The sequence below is a fragment of the Aquarana catesbeiana genome, linkage group LG03 (assembly GCF_042186555.1).
Source record: "Aquarana catesbeiana isolate 2022-GZ linkage group LG03, ASM4218655v1, whole genome shotgun sequence".
Taxonomy (NCBI): domain Eukaryota; kingdom Metazoa; phylum Chordata; class Amphibia; order Anura; family Ranidae; genus Aquarana; species Aquarana catesbeiana.
In genome coordinates, this window is record NC_133326.1 from 531,336,453 (window position 1) to 531,355,214 (window position 18,762).

General features: G+C 44.2%; 1 protein-coding gene across 1 annotated transcript in view; it reads left to right on the forward strand.

Annotated features, from left to right (window-relative positions):
* Nucleotides 1-18,762, forward strand: part of VWF (von Willebrand factor) — a 363,569-nt gene that overhangs the window by 95,440 nt on the left and 249,367 nt on the right. The window contains exons 20-22 of the mRNA XM_073621285.1: nt 6,172-6,310; nt 10,656-10,790; nt 11,932-12,078. Coding sequence (XP_073477386.1) covers nt 6,172-6,310; nt 10,656-10,790; nt 11,932-12,078 — 421 coding nt within the window. The remainder of the gene's footprint in view (nt 1-6,171; nt 6,311-10,655; nt 10,791-11,931; nt 12,079-18,762) is intronic.

Below are 18,762 nucleotides of genomic sequence, written 5' to 3' on the forward strand. Positions count from 1 at the left end.
CATGTTGATGGGGACAAGGGCCTCATCCCCACGAGCCTTGCCCGGTGGTTGTGGGGGTCTGCGGGCGGGGATCCTTATCGGAATCTGGAAGCCCCCTTTAACAAAGGGGACACCCAGATCCCGCCCCCCTAAGTGAATAGGTAAGGGGTATATTGTACCCCTACCATTTCACAAAAAGAAAGTGTTATGTTAAAAAACCACAGGAGACGGCTTGAGACAAGTCCTTTATTAAAAATAAAAATAAATTTAAAAAAAAGAGATTCCAGCGATGTAATCCAATAAATCCATGCTCCTACTCCAGTGATGTAATCCAATTCTCGATCTCCAGCGATGGATGATCTCAAGAGACTCCAGTGAGGAACACTCACAGGATCCTGTCTCCACCGGAGGCACCCAGCCAATGACGCTTGACAGCTCTTATGTAGCTGAGGCCCGTTTCCCCTCTGACAAGGGGAAACGGGTTTCCCAGTGACGTGAATGGGTGACCCCACCCCCCTCTGATGCAATGGGAATCCCGTGGGGCCACTCGTACATCTCACTGGGAAACCTCGGCGTTTCCCCTTGTCAGAGGGGGACGGGGTCACGTGACGGGTGGCCCCGCCCTCAGCTACATAAGAGCTTTCGAACTGGCGCCGCATCATTGGCTAGGTGCCTCTGGTGGAGGCAGGATCCTGTGCATGTTCCTTGCTGGAGTTGCTGTAGATCATCCAGTGCTGGAGATCGAGAATTGGATTACATCGCTGGAGTAGCAGCATAGATTTATTGGATTACATCGCTGGAATCTCTTTTTTATTTAAATTTTTTTTATTTTTAATAAAGAACTTGTCCCAAGCTGTCTCCAGTGTTTTTTTTTTTTTACATTTTGACACTTTCTTTTGTGAAATGGTAGGGGTACAATGTACCCCTTACCAATTCACATGGGGGGGGGATCTGGGTGTCCCCTTTGTTAAAGGGGGCTTCCAGCTTACGATAAGCCCCCTGCCCGCAGACCCCCACAACCACCAGGCAAGGGTTGTGGGGACGAGGCCCTTGTCCCATTCAACATGGAGACATCCTCTCCATGTTGAGGGCATGTGGCCTGGTATGGTTCAGGAGGGGGGTGCTCTCTCGTCCCCCCATCTTTTCTTGCCTCCTGCCAGGTTGCGTGCTTGGATAATGGTCCAGTGTGGATTTTGGGGGGAACCCCACGCCATTTTTTAAAAATTTTGGCACGGAGTTCCCCTTAATATCCATACCAGACCTGAAGTGCCTGGTAATGGAATTTTGGGGGACCCCCACACAGTTCTTTTTTTTTTTTGGAAGACTTTCAATGACTTTTATGTGTATTGTCGGGACTGACAATTCATTAATAGCCGGCACTAGCGCTAATACTTTTAAATGACTTTTTTTTCCTTTAGAAATTACATTTTGCTCTCGGACTGTTATAAACACGGGAAACATGCGCTACTTTACAGGCATACTATAGACACCCCCCAGGTATGAAATTTAAAGGAATATTTCACTTTTATTGTTTCACTTTAAGCATTATTAAAATCACTGCTCCCAAAAAACTGCTGTTTTTAAAACTTTTTTTGCATTGATACATGTCCCCTGGGAAATGGACCAGGTCCCCAAACACTTCCCAAACAGGCAGGAGGTCAGGGTAGGCAGCAAACAGACATAGCCAGGAACGAGATGGTAGGTAAGAGAAGGCGGAAGGGAGATGAATAAAAATGTTCAACGGCAAGCATTAGCATTCACTAATAAAATATTATCATAATTATCATCATAATCACACACATATATGCCTCAATAAAACTATAAAAGAACTATAATTACCCTTTAATCCCTTACTTACTACAGAACGCAGATTTACACTCCAATTCAGGTAGACCATACAGGGTGGGAAGAGATCTACTCTTCCACAATGTGGAAGTGTATGTGTACTCAAACACATTCATAGAAGGAATGGCCACAGAATTGCATTCTGGAGTTTGCAGGATTATATATATGCATACACATCCAAATGAGTTGTAAACTAGGCTGCTATTAACATCAGCTGTCACAGTAAATTGTACAAAAAGTAGTATAGCGTGACACAGGGCACAAAATACCTCCAGTCATGAAGGGGTTATAGGACAGATTGATCAAATTGTATTTATTATTGCACGGTATTTTCCTCAGTACAAAACGCCTTGCTTTTATAAATGCTTGTGTACAGCTGACTCCCCAGTCACCATAATAAACAGTAAACACACTTCCGATAATATCCCATTTACCCTAAATCTGCTGTTAATTTGGAAACATATCAGGAAAAAATAACCTCTAAATTGCAGAGAAAACATTGTTGCTTAACTATAGCCCTATTGTATTTCATGACCGGCCTTTTGGGTACGATAATGCGTTTTGTTAAATGCATCTCATAAATTCGGAACATTATTAGGGCGCAACTGCATAGTTCAGCTTATTTTTAAATAAATAGTTTTCTACAGAGGTAACTAAACATCTGTTGTTTTCTATAGTGCTTTTTCTACATACATTCTATGGAGCGAAACATAGTAAAGAAGGTCAACGAGAACATAATATTTTCAAGTGCTCGTTACTGTAACTCCCCCCTCCCCCCAAAAAATCCTAGATTTAAAGTGAATGTAAACTGTTTCGTGACAGACTTCCATGGCAGCATACGTTTGGGTAGCCCCGCCCTCGCTCCAACCCCATAAGACTCCACTCCTATAAATTTTTAGGCTGAGCCAGAGGCCGCGTTCCTTTTTTGTCCTCCTCTCTCATAAGGACCATTTCATATGACGTTCCTACCTTCTGGAAGTCATGGAAACCGGGGGTCTCACGTGGTGCCGAGAAGGATCCTTGTGGCTTTCTGCCCATTACGGGTAGTGTTTATATCCATACTGGGCGGCAATCTGAAGTGGCTTCGGCATTCTATGAGAACAAAAGATTTATTCCTCCCATGTGCAGGACCACCAAGGATAACTGGTTCCATGCCATGGATATTGGGATACTTCAAGCATGCTCTCAAGCTACAGCTTTGCTCAGAGTTTTAGGACATATTTGTCACTCTCTCTAGCAGAACCAGCAAGACGGAGATGTCATCCAGAATTTTCACTGGATGGGTCGTTCTTATGCTGTTAATATCTATCCATAGGGTTTCTGTTGGCTATGATTGAAACCCTACTTTCCTGACATCCTACCCTTGTTTTTTGGACTAGTTAGTTCCCAAACGTATGGTGCCATAAAAGTCTGTCAGGAAAACAGAAAATTTACTTTAAAAAACTTACCGTAATTTTTCTTTCCTGATGGACTCCATGAAAGCAGGAGTGTATGCTGCCATGAAGTCTATCAAGAAAGAAAGTATTTGATAGCAATTTTTTTGTTTTCAGTAGAACATAGTCTGAGCAATTACTGTAATGTTTACTTAGCCACTTGCCGACCAGCTGCCACAGATATACTGCGGCAGTACGGATCTATTGCACAAATTGCTGTACTGGTACGGCGCTTGGTGCAGTAGCTATAGCCGGATCCGCAATGTCCGCCGGCCACCTGTGATTGCCCCACAGAGAGCCAGAACGGGAATCTGCCAGTGTAAACAAAGCAGATCCCCGTTCTGACAGGAGAGTAGAGAGAGATCGTCTGTTCCTAGTGATCAGGAACAGCAATCTCTCTCTACTCCCAGTCAGTCCACTCCCCCCACAGTTAGAAACACCTCCCTAGGACACACTTAACCCCTTGATCACCCCCTAGTGTTAACCCTTTCCCTGCCAGTGTCATTTATACAGTGATCAGTAGCTATCTTTAGCTCTGATCACTGTAATAATCTCACTGGTCCCAAAAAGGTGTCAAAAGTGTCCGATCTGTCCGCCGCAATGCCACAGTCCTGCTAAAAATCGCTGATCACCACCATTTCTAGTAAAAAAAATGTATAATAAAAATGCCATAAATCTATCCCCTATTTAGTAGAAGCTTTTGCGCAAACCAATCAATATGTTTATTGCGATTTTTTTTTTACCAAAAATATGTAGAAGAATACATCTTGGCCTAAACTGATGAAGAAATTTGTTTTTTTTACATTTTTTTGGATATTTATTGTAGCAAAAAGTAAAAAATATATAATTTTTTTCAAAATTGTCATTTTTTTTTTGTTTATAGCGCAACAAATTAAAACCACAGAGGTGATCAAATACCACCAAAAGAAAGTTCTATTTGTGGGAAAAAAAGGACATTCATTTTGTTTGGGTAAAATGTCGCATGACCGGGCAATTGTCAGTTAAATGGATGCAAAAAAATGGCCTGGTCATTAAGGGGGTAAATCCTACCGGGGCTTAAGTGGTTAAAGGGTCAATTCATCCATCCAAATGTGATATTTTATTTAAAGGCGGAGTCTAAACAGGACTGTATTAGCCCCTGGCTTCCTATATTTCTGGAAAAGTGAGATCTCCCTGTTATAATTCCCAACTTAGTGCCTGCCTGTGTCTGTTCCTCCTATTACATTCTCCACAATGTAAAATATCCAAAAATAAAAAAAGCCAGCATGGATGGTAGGAGTTTCATAATGGGCACAATGTGTGTGCACTTGCAGAAATTTAGTGCTGAGATCTCTCCGGCAGAGTGGGAACAGTGTAGTGGGGAGTGGGAATTCGCCTCCTAGATGGCAGGTTAGAGATCACAAGCCAATAAAGTGGTTGCAAGGGCTCAAAGTGATTGTAAACTCTTTTTTTTTTTTTTAAATATAACAAACACAATATACATACCTGCTCTGTGTAATGGATTTGTTTTGACAAACCTTTTGAAAAAGGGGGCCACACCCCGAAATGCAAAACCACACCCATCGTCATTACATATTAGGTATTAGGTGCATCAAGCAGTAGGAGGGGTCTGTTATTGTATACAAAGCCTTTCCACCATGCTAGTGAGAGCATCTCTCACTCTCTCTCTCTTTCTCTCTCATAACTCTTTTATAGAGAAGAGTCAAAGGTCAAAGTTCTACGCCCGAATAATTGTCATATTAACATGTTATCATCTTAATGCCCCTTGTTGGTTTGAGGATTGCCAGATACCTCCGCACCTTCATTCTTAAAGCCCATCTCTGGGCTATTTTCACTTAATTGGACCCCTGACCTATGTAAAAAATACAAATAGCAGACCAAACTGTATACTTTTATCGCCACAAGATGTCCTTGGTCATCCAGAAGACTGGGGACACACTATGAGTGCACGGCATCATTGGTGTCACCGCTGCAGCTTCATTCACTTATGGTGAATGACACTTATGAGTTATGGCACTGACCTAATCATGTCATCGCTACTCTCTGCATCATTGAGGGCTGGCCAGCATTGGGAAGAGGATCCCACAGCATCACCAGCCTGAAAATTTCAGAAAAGATGAGTATGAAAATAGAATAATGCCGCGTACACACGATCGAAATTTCCAACAGAAAGAGTCCGATGGGAGCTTTTCATTGTATATTCTGACCATGTGTACGCCCCATCAGCATTTTTCTGTCGAAAATTCAGACGGACTTAGATAGAGAACATGTTCTATATTTTTCTGATGGAACAAATTACTATCGGAAAAACGCTCATCTGTATGCTGTTCCGACGCACCAAAAACGACGAATGCTCTGAAGCAAGTACGAGATGGAAGCTATTGGCTACTGGCTATTGAATTTCCGTTTTCTAGTCCCGTTGTACGTGTTGTACATCACCGCATTCTGGACGGTCGGAATTTGGTGTAACCGTGTGTATGCAAGACAGCTTGAGCAGAATTCCGTCGGAACTCCGTCGGAAAAATCTTGAGTGGAATTCCATCGGAACTCCGTCGGAAAAACCTTCAGAGTTTATTCCGACGGCAAAACCGGTCATGTGTACAGGGCATAACAGATAGCTTGGGAGACCTTCAGAGGAGGATGGGAAGGATGCGATTAGGGGAAAAAGTTCAGAGTTCAGATGTTGAAAATTGTTATCTTGCTTTTGGGTTTCAATGCTTTCTGGGTCACAGGCCTTGAACAAACATATAACAAGTGAAGTCAACATGAAGTTAGAGCTCTTGTTCTACTTATCATTGGAAAACCTTGGTCCCAAAACCATGGAAGTTTAGGAGCAAGTAGCTTTGTATTATTATAGGTCGGGGGTCAAAGCAAGCCAGTAGTTTTAATTCTATATGTGTTTTTATTCTTTCAGTGTTTGCAGAGACAGGAAATGGCAGTGCACAAAAAAAGTATGTGATGGCACATGTTCAGCCATAGGAGTATCCCATTACTTGACGTTTGATGGTATGAAGTATAGTTTCCCAGGTGACTGTCAGTACGTCATGGTTCAGGTAAGTGTTAATCTGACATGGCATTGTCTGAAATTGAGTAAGAGAATGAAAAAACAAAATCACACTAATAGCATCCTGGTTTATTTATGAATGTTTATTGCATGGTTGCTTGTGTATGCCAGAGTGTATGCCATACAGTGGGGCCAAAAAGTATTTAGTCAGCCACCAGTCATGCAAGTTCTCCCACTTAAAAAGATGAGAGAGGCCTGTAATTGTCATCATAGGTATACCTCAACTATGAGAGACAAAATGTGGAAATAAATCCAGACAATCACATTGTCTGATTTTTGAAAGAATTTATTTGCACATTATGGTGGAAAATAAGTATTTGGTCACCTTCAAACAAGCAAGATTTCTGGCTCTCACAGACCTGTATCTTCTTCTTTAACCGCTAAGCCACCGCCCACCGTCATATGACGGCTGGACGAGGCTTCTATTGTTCTGAGAGGACGTCATATGACGTCCTCGCCTTCCGAGCCACTAGGGGGCGCGCGCGCGCCGCCGGCGGCGCGCGCGCGTGCCCACTGCGTCGCTCGGGACCCGGTGCGCGTGCCCGGCGGCCGCGATGTCCGCCGGGCACCCGCGATTGCCGGGTAACAGAGCAGGAGCGTGGATCTGTGCATGTAAACACAGATCCACGTCCTGTCAGAGAGGAGAGGAGACCGATGGTGTGTCCCTTGTACACAGGGACAGCGATCGGTCACCTCCCCCAGTCAGTCCCCTCCCCCCACAGTTAGAATCACCTCCTTAGGTAATACATTAACCCCTCGAGCGCCCCCTAGTGTTAACCCCTTCCCTGCCAGTCACATTTACACAGTAATCAATGCAATTTTATAGCATTGATCGCTGTATAAATGTGAATGGTCCCAAAAATGTGTCAAAAGTGTCCGATATGTCCGCCGCAATATCGCAGTCACAATAAAAATTGCAGATCGCCGCCATTACTAGTAAAAAATAAATAAATAATAAAAATGCTATAAATCTATCCCCTATTTTGTAGACGCTATAACTTTTGCGCAAACCAATCAATATACGCTTAGCGCAATTTTTTTTTACCAAAAATATGTAGAAGAATACGTATCGGCCTAAACTGAGGAAAAAATTTGTTAAAAAAAAAAAAAAATTGGATATTTATTATAGCAAAAAGTAAAAAATATTGTGTTTTTTCAAAATTGTCCCTCTTCTTTTGTTTATAGCGCAATAAATAAAAACCGCAGAGGTGATCAAATACCACCAAAAGAAAGCTCTATTTGTGGGGAAAAAATGATAAAAATTTCATTAGGGTACAGTGTAACATGACCGCGCAATTGTCATTCAAAGTGCGACAGCGCTGAAAACTGAAAAATGGCTTGGGCAGGAAGGGGGTGAAAGTGCCCTGTATTGAGGTGGTTAAGAGGCTCCTCTGTCCTCCACTCATTACTTGTATTAATGGCACCTGTTTGAACTTGTCATCAGTATAAAAGACACCTGTCCACAACCTCAAACAGTCACACTCCAAACTCCACTATGGTAAAGCCCAAAGAGCTGTCGAAGGACACCAGAAACAAAATTGTAGACCTGCACCAGGCTGGGAAGATTGAATCTGCAATAGGCAAGCAGCTTGATGTGAAGAAATCAACTGTGGGAGCAATAATTAGAAAATGGAAGACATACAAGACCACTGATAATCTCCCTCGATCTGGGGCTCCACGCAAAATATCACCCCGTGGGGTCAAAATGATCACAAGAATGGTGAGCAAAAATCCCAGAACCACACGGGGGGACCTAGTGAATGATCTGCAGAGACCTGGGACAAACGTAACAAAGGCTACCATCAGTAAAACACTATGCCGCCATGGACTCAGATCCTGCAGTGCCAGACGTGTCCCCCTGCTTAAGCCAGTACATGTCCGGGCCCGTCTGAGGTTTGCTAGAGAGCATTTGGATGATCCAGAAGAGGATTGGGAGAATGTCATATGGTTTAGATGAAACCAAAGTAGAACTGTTTGGTAGAAACACAACTCGTCGTGTTTGGAGGAGAGAGAATGCTGAGTTGCAACCAAAGAACACCATACCTACTGTGAAGCATGGGGGTGGCAACATCATGCTTTGGGGCTGTTTCTCTGCAAAGGGAACAGGACAACTGATCCATGTACATGAAAGAATGTATGGGGCCATGTATCGTGAGATTTTGAGTGCAAACCTCCTCCTGTCAGCAAGGGCATTGAAGATGAAACGTGGCTGGGTCTTTCAGCATAACAATGATCCCAAACACACCGCCCGGGCAACGAAGGAGTGGCTTCGTAAGAAGCATTTCAAAGTCCTGGAGTGGCCTAGCCAGTCTCCAGATCTCAACCCCATAGAAAACCTTTGGAGGGAGTTGAAAGTCTGTGTTGCCCAGCGACAGCCAAAAACATCACTGCTCTAGAGGAGATCTGCATGGAGGAATGGGACAACAAACCAGCAACAGTGTGTGACAACCTTGTGAAGACTTACAGAAAACGTTTGACCTCTGTCATTGCCAACAAAGGATATATAACAAAGTATTGAGATGGACTTTTCATGTTGACAAAATACTTATTTTCCACCATATTTTGCAAATAAATTATTTCAAAAATCAGACAATGTGATTGTCTGGATTTGTTTCCACATTTTGTCTCTCATAGTTGAGGTATACCTACGATGACAATTACAGGCCTCTCTCATCTTTTTAAGTGGGAGAACTTGCACAATTGGTGGCTGACTAAATACTTTTTTGCCCCCCTGTATGCCAATAAACCTCCGCTCCCCAAAGGTGTGTAGCCAAGTCCTGGGGCCCCTGAGGCCTAATGGTGACCTCCAGGGTTAGGAACAGCTGACATCCTTCTGTGTAGAGTGGGTTACAAGGCATGGTGGGTGTAATGCAAAGTAGAATAATGGGTGCCAGACACTTCTTGAATGCAAAGAGATTTATTGTCTCTTGAACAGAACTGTGGGAGAGAGGGTTGGGGCCAGGACACCCTTAAGTAGATGCAATGTTAATTGCCAGACTCAGAGACTTCTGTAGGTAGACAGCCATGTAGGGAAAGGCACCAGACACCACATCTGAATGAGTAGGAACGCTGTCTCCTATGGCAACAGTCTTGTAACAGTTTCTAACAAAGGTTTCAATTAAATCTTTCACTTCTACAATCTCCTATTGTAGATCTTCACTCAACTGAGCTCCCAGTCTATCACTTAGACTTGCTGATTCACTGCCACTGGATCCCCTGAGCTTTTCCAATCTTCTACTCAGTATCTTCCTCAAGCGTCACCCCGTGTCCCTGCTGGGTCCCTAGCTTTGCACTCACAGATACTCTTCAAGTGTCACCCCACTGGCCTGCTTGGTCCCTGGCTTGGCACACAATAATGCTCTGCAAACGTCACCTCCACTGGCTGGGTCCCTGGCTTGACATTTGCTGAAGTTTTCCTATTATTCACCATCCCCGGTTGGTGAGAATACTGCTCTGGTACTTGCTTTAGCTACTCACAGTGGTCCCCGGTAATAAGGTCCTCCGACCACAACAGGTTCTCCGGCCGGGGGAACTGTTAAATGAGGTTGGACTGCAAGCCGCAGTCCCAACCCTACGCTGCTCTCTTGCTTCTGGATAGGCCCTCAGTCAGCCTAGCAGCCAGAGGTCCCCGGGATAGGCCTCAGGTCTCTGGCCTAGCAGCCCGGGGCAACACGACACACGTCCACCCAGACAGCCATCCAGGTGGCACAGAACCACGATCACCTGACTCCACCGAAATAAATAGGCTCTCCCGGCAGGCCAAGGGACCCAAGAAAATCCCTGCCCATTGGCTGAGACACCCCATTCATTCCTAGTCCTTGCAATGCCCTTCTCTTATCTAATGCCACCAGATACCCGTCCATCTAGTGACAGAAGAGGGAAGTACAGCAATTCCAGAATTAGGGTGAAATCAATTGACCTCCTATCATTTGATCAAGGCAACTATCACTTGGCAAATAAATTTACTAGCAACCCTGCCTAAACATCAGGGTGCTACATCTGAATACAGATTCTCTTTTATTTGCCAATAGATGTTGAAGCATTAAAACATACTGGTCATCAAGCTGTGTGTATTTGATACTCATTTACATGAAACTCAAGGTTAATAATTACTAAGGGCATTACTGGTAGTAGCAACATGATGGGGCTTTAGACATAAATGTCCATGACGATGTATCAACCAAACAGAAAAAAACACACATAATTGCTAGAGTATAAAAATATTCAAGCAAGCCTTATGATTAAACAATCCACCAAAATTAACTTTTATATGTGGCTAACACTATCATGACATACAGGAAATGCTCTAAGGTTGACATTCTTTTTTTCTCTAGGATTACTGCAATGGAGAAACAGGATCCTTCCGTATCCTTGTTGGCAATGTGGGCTGTGGTTTCACAGGAGAGAAATGTTCCAAAAAAATTACGATTTACTTTAGAAATGGTGAAATTGAGCTGGCAAATGAACAGGTCTGTATTGCAGATAGACAGATAAACAAGCATTCTTAAAATGTATGTAAACCTTAAATCTGTTTTTCTAACACATTTGGCATTATGCCTCACTGTATACAATTTTCTTAAAGTTGAATGCCAGCCTGCTCTTCAGTCTTGCACAGTTGTATAGGCTCCTCTCCTTTACTGAAATTACTTACTCTTAATTCACTGCACACTGTGAGCGTTCACAATGTGCATTAGAAACTCCAGCAAGTCAGATAGTGCCCTCCTCATTTCTTGGCTGGAGAAAGTCCAGCATTATCTAGCTCTTTTGTTCCCAGCCTTACTGACTTCAGTCCTTTCAATTATGGAGGCTCAGCATAATTTTTTGGTGAGAGACATGGTGAGACACAGCCCTCTCACGGTCCCACATTTGGAGAGTGGATCTTGGAGCGTTCAACAACTCGCAGTCATCCTCTGTTGTTTTCCAGCCTCAGATTCCATGGGTTTGTTTTGTTGAATGTTTCCTGGAACTATAGCAGTCATGACTCAAAGCCAATGGGATGGCACTCCAGCCAAAGCCACCCTTCCATCCCTCTGAGGTAATAATCTAGCCTTCCAATGGTGTGGAATTTGACTCCTGATTCTAACATGGCATCCACTGTAGATCTGATGCTGTGGCAGAGCTTTTCTTTCTTCATGTCACTTGTAAGCAATGGACTCCCAGAATTCTGGGTACTCCCAGTACAATCAGCATGTGGCCCCCAGGATCCCAGCACTGATCACTCAGGGAACATCTGTAGGCCAACCCAGTCTAGCCTAACCTGCATTTCCCTGAATCCTCTCACACCCATACTAGGCTTAGCCAGCAATAGACCCCAGTGATACTCTATTGCAAAGGGCATTTTTCCGTTGGCAAGTCCGCTCGTGTGTACGCGGCATTACACTACTGCAAAGCAAAAAAATTACCCATGTTTCATTGAAGGTGGATGAAGCTTGGATCTTGTACAGGGGAATGGGAAGTTCTGGGAAGTTTTATATGTGTCCATTAACTGAAAAGCCCCTTATGTTACTTATTCCACTTTTATACAATATTGACTTTTTCTTTTGTTTTTTGAGACAGTTTGTCTGTGAACTACATAATATGTATTTTTTGTTTTTGGTAATTACTCCTCAGGTCACCATTAGAAGGCCTCTGAGTGACGAGACCGGTTTTGATATGCTCCAGTCTGGAAACTTCTTTATCCTCATGCTTGGAAGTGAAATGTCTGTAACTTGGGACAAGGGGATGAGAGTTTACATCACTTTGAAAGAAACCTTAAGGGTAATAAAATTTAAATTCCTTTTACTTTTACCCAGTTGTAGCATGCATCTACAAAAATATAAAGGCAATTTTATTGCTTGGTTCAGCTCAGTTTACAGATCATAATTTACAGTATATGGAACAGAATGTTAAAAAAAACGGGAAGATGCTTTGGGGCTCAAAAATAGAAGTAAAGAAAAGAAAAGAAACACAAATGCTTGGTCAACCACAATATCTTCTTGTTTTTGTTTAATTTACTCTTAAAATAAAAATGAACAACTTAAGGCATTTTGTTTTAACTGTTTTATAAGTGAATAAAGGTAAAAAAGTGCAGCGCTTATGAGTGTAAATCACCGTGATGGTGAAGTATATATCACAACAATGGATATAAACAAGTGTTGTAAAAAAAGGTAAAATAAAATGTGGTACAGCAATAGTGTATAATGACTATAACATAATAGAGTCCAAACACCACTAAACAAAAACCAAATAAGTTCATAAAGGGAAGTCCACTCAAGTGACTGAAGTGGTATCCTCTGTGACAAATGGTGAGAGTAATGTTAACACGAAAATGGCTGTATGGCACAACAAGCGACAGATGAACATTCATCAAATGGAAGATAATGGATGGGTACTTCTTACGGGACACGGTGGGTACACCTGTCATACAACAGTGGGCCAATCAGGCGTGTGTTTTGACCGAAAGTCAAACGTTCATCAGTGTTCCCAACTGGAAGAAGGACGGAATCGATAAAGAGATCGCTCAAGAAGCGGGCGTTGTATCAATCGACCAATCAGGATCCAGGTGTGACAACCGAATCTCCAAACTTCAGGCAAATCTTCCAAGCGAAATGTGAACCAGACCTCAGAGGGAGCTTAGTATGGCAAATAAGTGACACAATGGAACAGCACCACATTCAGACCATAAAAAAGAGAAAAAATTGAAAAAAGGGGGGCTCCATATGGTGCAGGTCATAAAAAATAATAAAAGATTTTAATCTTATATAAAAATGTCTTACAAAGCATCAAATGACAGATCTTGACATAAAAAGTGATCAATAAAAAAGTAGTAAAAGCAATATGGGAAACAGTGTAGCAAGGCCTACGCATTTCGACCTAGTGGCCCTCAACTGGGGCATGTTTTATAAGTGATCAAGTGAGCTTTTCTGTGCTCTCTGCCTCTGTGGATTGTTATCTGTTACAGTTGTTCCCATTTCTCTCTGTGAACTTAAACCCCCCCCCCCCGCTATGTTATGAAAAGAGTAGAGGGAAATATGTTCTGAAGTCCTGCTCAAGGGTGACAACAAATCTATAGATATAGTACAGTGGGTGAGCACTGTCACCTGAAGACAGGATGTGTGTTACCTGCAGCATAACAGGTTGCACATAAGGGAAATAAAGCCTGAAAATGAATGCAGCCAGTATAGCTAAGATTTTGTAAGCTGCAAAATAGTAAATTTTTGTTTTTGGGGTTAGGTACACTTTAATGTTTACCATACACATTGGCAGATCAAGCTGCCAATGCTTCTGTTTCTTGGCTTGGACATCCAACTGACAAAAAGTTTATCCGTCCACAATGACTGCTTCTTCCAGTCAATATTTGTCAGATACAAAAGTCAGGATAGGCTCATCAGCACTAGGGATGGGCCGAACACCCCCCCCCCTCGGTTCAGCTCGCATCCAGAACATGCAAACTTTAAGCATCACAGTTATAATCTTGGTGGGTGCTGGAACGGGCCCTGCTGTGAAATATTATATCAAGAATTGTAAGTACATGCCCTTGTTGAACAGGATCAGAAAAATTGGGCCTTTGGTGGTGGTGTGGTGGTGTTGCCACAACACTGTAAGCCCTCACAGTTACTCTTGGTGGGCGCTGGAACAAGCCCTGCTGTGAAATATTCTATTGAGAATTGTAATTACATGCCCCTGTTGAACAAGGTCAGAAAAAGTGGGCCTTTGGTGGTGATGTGGTGGTGTTGCCACAACACTGTAAGCCCTCACAGTTACTCTTGGTGTGTGCTGGAACAGGTCCTGCTGTGAAATATTATATCAAGAATTGTAATTAAGCGCCCCTGTTAAACAGGAGCAGAAAAATTGGGCTTTAGGCACTGGTGCTGGTGCCACAACACTGTAACCCCTCACAGATTTTGTTGTTGAGCGCAGGAACAAGCCCTGCTGTGAAATATTAGATTTAAAAATTGTAGTTACGCGCCCCTGTTAAACAGGGGCAGAAAAATTGGGCTTTAGGCACTGGTGCTGGTGCCACAACACTGCAACCTCTCACAGATATGCTAGATGAGTGCAGGAACGAGCCCTGCTGCAAAATATTACAGCAAAAATTGTAATTAAGCACCCCTGTTAAACAGGAGCAGAACAATTGGGCTTTGGGCACTGGTGCTGGTGCCACAACACTGTAACCCCTCACAGATTCTGTTGTTGAGCGCAGGAACAAGCCCTGCTGTAAAATATTAGATTTAAAAATTGTAATTACGTGCCCCTGTTAAACAGGGGCAGAAAAATTGGGTTTTAGGCACTGGTGCTGGTGCCACAACACTGCAACCCCTCACATATACTCTAGTAGAGTGCAGGAACGAGCCCTGTTGCAAAATATTACAGCAAAAATTGTAATTACGCGCCCCTGTTAAACAGGGGCAGAAAAATTGGGCTTTAGGCACTGGTGCTGGTGCCTAGAACCAAAACTGTTCTTAGTAGCTATCAACATGAACATTGAGGAGGAATAGGGTAGTCACTCGGCATAACAGGATAGTCACTCAGCATCAGCATAGGCAGTCTTCAAGGGATCTCACATTCATAAAAAAATTAATCGGTTATATCAGCATCAGGTGCTTGGTAGCTGGTGATACCAAGACTGATTCATTTTTATGAAGGTGAGCCGATCAACCGAGTCGGTGGACAGGCACTCTGTGATCGGTTACAAAGCCTCCAGCGGCACTGAATGTGCATTCTGAAAGAACGCTGGATGCAGGACAGGCCAGTAGCTTAATTGCAAACTGTACAAGCTCTGGCCAGTGATCCATCCTCAAGACCCAGTAACCCAGTGGATTTTCGGTTGGAAAGGTCTCCAAGTCTGATCTTGCCCCTAGGTATTCTTGCACCATGTACAACAGATGCTGGCGATGGTTGCTGGAACCGATCATACCTTGGGGCTGCGGACTAAAAAATTGTCTGAACGCATTGGTCAGATGGCCACCTTCTCCACCGCTCCTTCGGTGACTGACCGAAGCCTCAGCAACACGTTGTCCAGTACCAGGAATTTGTACCCTCCTAGGCTCTGGAAACGCGTTGCACAAACCTTTCTGCAAGGCCTCCCGAAGATGTTCCATCCTCTGCGACGGCTGGATAAGTTCCGCAACCTTACCCTTGTAATGTGGATCAAGAAGGGTTGCCAGCCAGTAGTGATCCTTGATCACACGAATCCGAGGGTCCTTTCGCAGGCTTTGCAGGATCAGGGAGGCCATGCAGTGTAGGTTTGCTGAGGCATTCGATCCGGAGTCCTCTGGGTCACTAAAGACGACCTGATCTGCAGCCACCTCCTCCCAGCCACGTACAAGTCCATGGGTTTCTGGGGACTGTAAATGATCCCTTGAAGACTGCTGCTGATGCTGAGTGCTAGGCTCCACCTTCATGCTGACACAATCCTCATCCTCCTCCTCCTCCTCCTCTTCCTGTGAGATCGGCGGGCCCACAGGAATACTGTTTGGATAAAGGGGGCCTTGAGAGGTGAGGAAGTCCTCCTCTTCCTCCCTCTGTTCTGCCTCAAGTGCCCTGTCCATTATTCCACGCAGCGTGTGCTCCAACAGGTAGACAAGAGGGACAGTATCACTGACCCTGTCCTGGTGCCATACTCACACAGGTACTCGTTGATGGCCCTCTTCTGCGTGTGCAGCCGCTGCAGCATTGCCAACGTTGAGTTCTACCTGGTGGGCATGTCACAGATGAGGCGGTTCTTAGGCAGGTTGCATTCCTTTTGAAGGTCAGCCAGCCGAGTACTGGCATTATATGACTGGCGGAAAGACAGACTTTCCTGGCCTGCCTCAGGATATCCTGTAAGCCCGGCTACCTGCACAAGAACTGCTGCACCACCAAATTAAGGACGTGAGCCAAACAGGGCACATGGGTGAAGTTTCCCTGTCGGAGGGCGGAGAGGAGGTTGGTGCCATTGTCGCAAACCACCATCCCTGGCTGAAGCTGGCGTGGCGTCAACCACCTTTGAGCCTGCCCCTGCAGAGCTGACAGAATCTCTGCCCCAGTATGGCTCCTGTCCCCTAAGCAGACCAACTCAAGCACCGAATGGTATCTTTTTGCCTGAGTGCTTGCGTAGCCTCTAGAATGCCTACGGAGCACCGCTGGTTCTGAGGACAAATCTGCACAGGAAGGGGCCATAGAGGAAGAAGAAGTGGAGGGGGTGGAGGAGAGAGGTGTGGCAGAATCACCACTACCAGCATTTTGGAGGCATGGTGGCGGAACAAGCTCCAACAATACTGCACCCTGTCCTGCATCCTTCCCAGCTGCCAGCAGGGTTACCCAGTGCACCGTGAAAGAAAGGTAACGTCCCTGTTCATGCCTGCTGGACCATGAGTCAGCGGTAATATGCACCTTACCGCTGACCGCCCTGTCCAACGAGGCCAAGACATTGCCTTCAACATGTCGGTAGAGAGCCGGAATTGCCTTACGAGAAAAAAATAGCAGTTTGGGAACCTGGCACTGAGGTACAGCACATTCCACAAATTCTCGAAAGGGGGCAAAGTCTACTAGCTGAAAAGGCAGCTAGAAATTTAGCCAAACTAGCATTCAGCCGCTGAGCATGTGGATGGCTGGGACAGAATTTCTTTCGCCGGTTTAGCAACTGGGGTAGGGAAATTTGCCTGCTATAATCGGACGTTGGTGTAGCGATAGCAGATTGCCCGCAAGTACTTGGCACACCTAATTCTACACCTTCATTCCTGTCAGTGCTGGTTTCTGAGAGGACTGAAGGTATAGTGGGGTTGGACATCCCAGCTGATGAGGAGCAAAGAGAGGTCCACCTTGCTCTTTGGTGTGGGTCTTTTAAGTACTGTTGCCAACGGACTGCATGGGAGCTCGACATATGTCTGGTCAAGCATGTGGTGCCCAAGCGGCTGCTGTTTTGGCCATGCTTGATGCGCTTCAGACATATGTTGCAAACAGCAACAGTGCAATCTGCTGCACACGTCTCAAAAAAGGCCCACACCAAAGAACTTTTGGAAAAACGTGCAGAGTCAGCAGCGCCCTGCACATGTGATGCAGTCAGTTGGCTACCCTTAAGCTGGCCCCTGGAGGGCATCCTGCCTCGTTGGAGATGGGCCTCCTCCTCCTCTCTTCTATCAGGCACCCACGTAAAGTCAGTGACCTCATCATCCCCTCTCTCCTCGCCACTGAAGCAAACCTGGCAGACAAAGTACCCTGAGCCTGGGTGACAGAGGATGAGGACGTCTTGGTCATCTACTCTACCAACTCTTCTGCATGTTGTGTCTCAACGCGACAGCCGCTGAAAAAAGGACAAGCGTACCCCACGGCCACATTCTGAAGATGCACCATGTCTATGACCAGCACTGTTTGCTGTAGATACAGAGTCTGCTTGCCCTGTTTTAGTGGCCTGTGAGCGTCTGCCTCTCCTTGGTGGCCTTCCAGACATACTGTACAATTAGATTAGCAAAACAACACCTAAAGTTTACTAAAAACAGTACACCAGGAATGGCCTACAGTAAGGTATAGGCTTGGCTGGACTACAATGCAGTGGATATATATTTTATGAACTGCAGCTCAGTGAGTCACATGCCTGGCTGAAAGTGTCTTTGAACATGCACTCAAGAAATGGGCTACAGTCAGGTATAGGCTTCGCTGGAATACAATGCAGTGGATATATATTTTATGAACTGCAGCTCAGTGAGTCACCTGCCTGGCTGAAAGTGTCTCTGAACACGCACTCAGGGAATGGCCTACAGTCAGGTGTAGGCTTGGCTAGACTATATATATATATATATATATATATATATATATATATATATACAAGCCTGTATATATATATATATATATATATATATATATTAAATGAACTGCAGCTCAGTGAGTCACCTGCCTGGCTGAAAGTGTCTTTGAACACGCACTCAAGGAATGGCCTACAGTCAGGTATAGGCTTGGCTGGAATACAATGCAGTGGATATATATTTTATGAACTGCAGCTCAGTGAGTCACCTGCCTGGCTGAAAGTGTCTTTGAACACGCACTCAGGCAATGGCCTACAGTCAGGTACAGGCTTGGCTAGACTATATATACAAGCCTGTATATATATATATATATATATATATATATATATTAAATGCAGTGCAGCTCAGTGAGTCACCTGCCTGGCTGAAAGTTTCTTTGAACACGCACTCAGGCAATGGCCTACAGTCAGGTACAGGCTTGGCTAGACTATATATACAAGCCTGTATATATATATATATATATATATATATATATATATATATATATATATATATATATATTAAATGCAGTGCAGCTCAGTGAGTCACCTGCCTGGCTGAAAGTTTCTTTGAACACGCACTCAGTCAATGGCCTACAGTCAGGTATAGGCTTGGCTAGACTATAGACTATATATATATATATATATATATATATATATATATACAAGCCTGTATATATATATTAAATGCACTGCAGCTC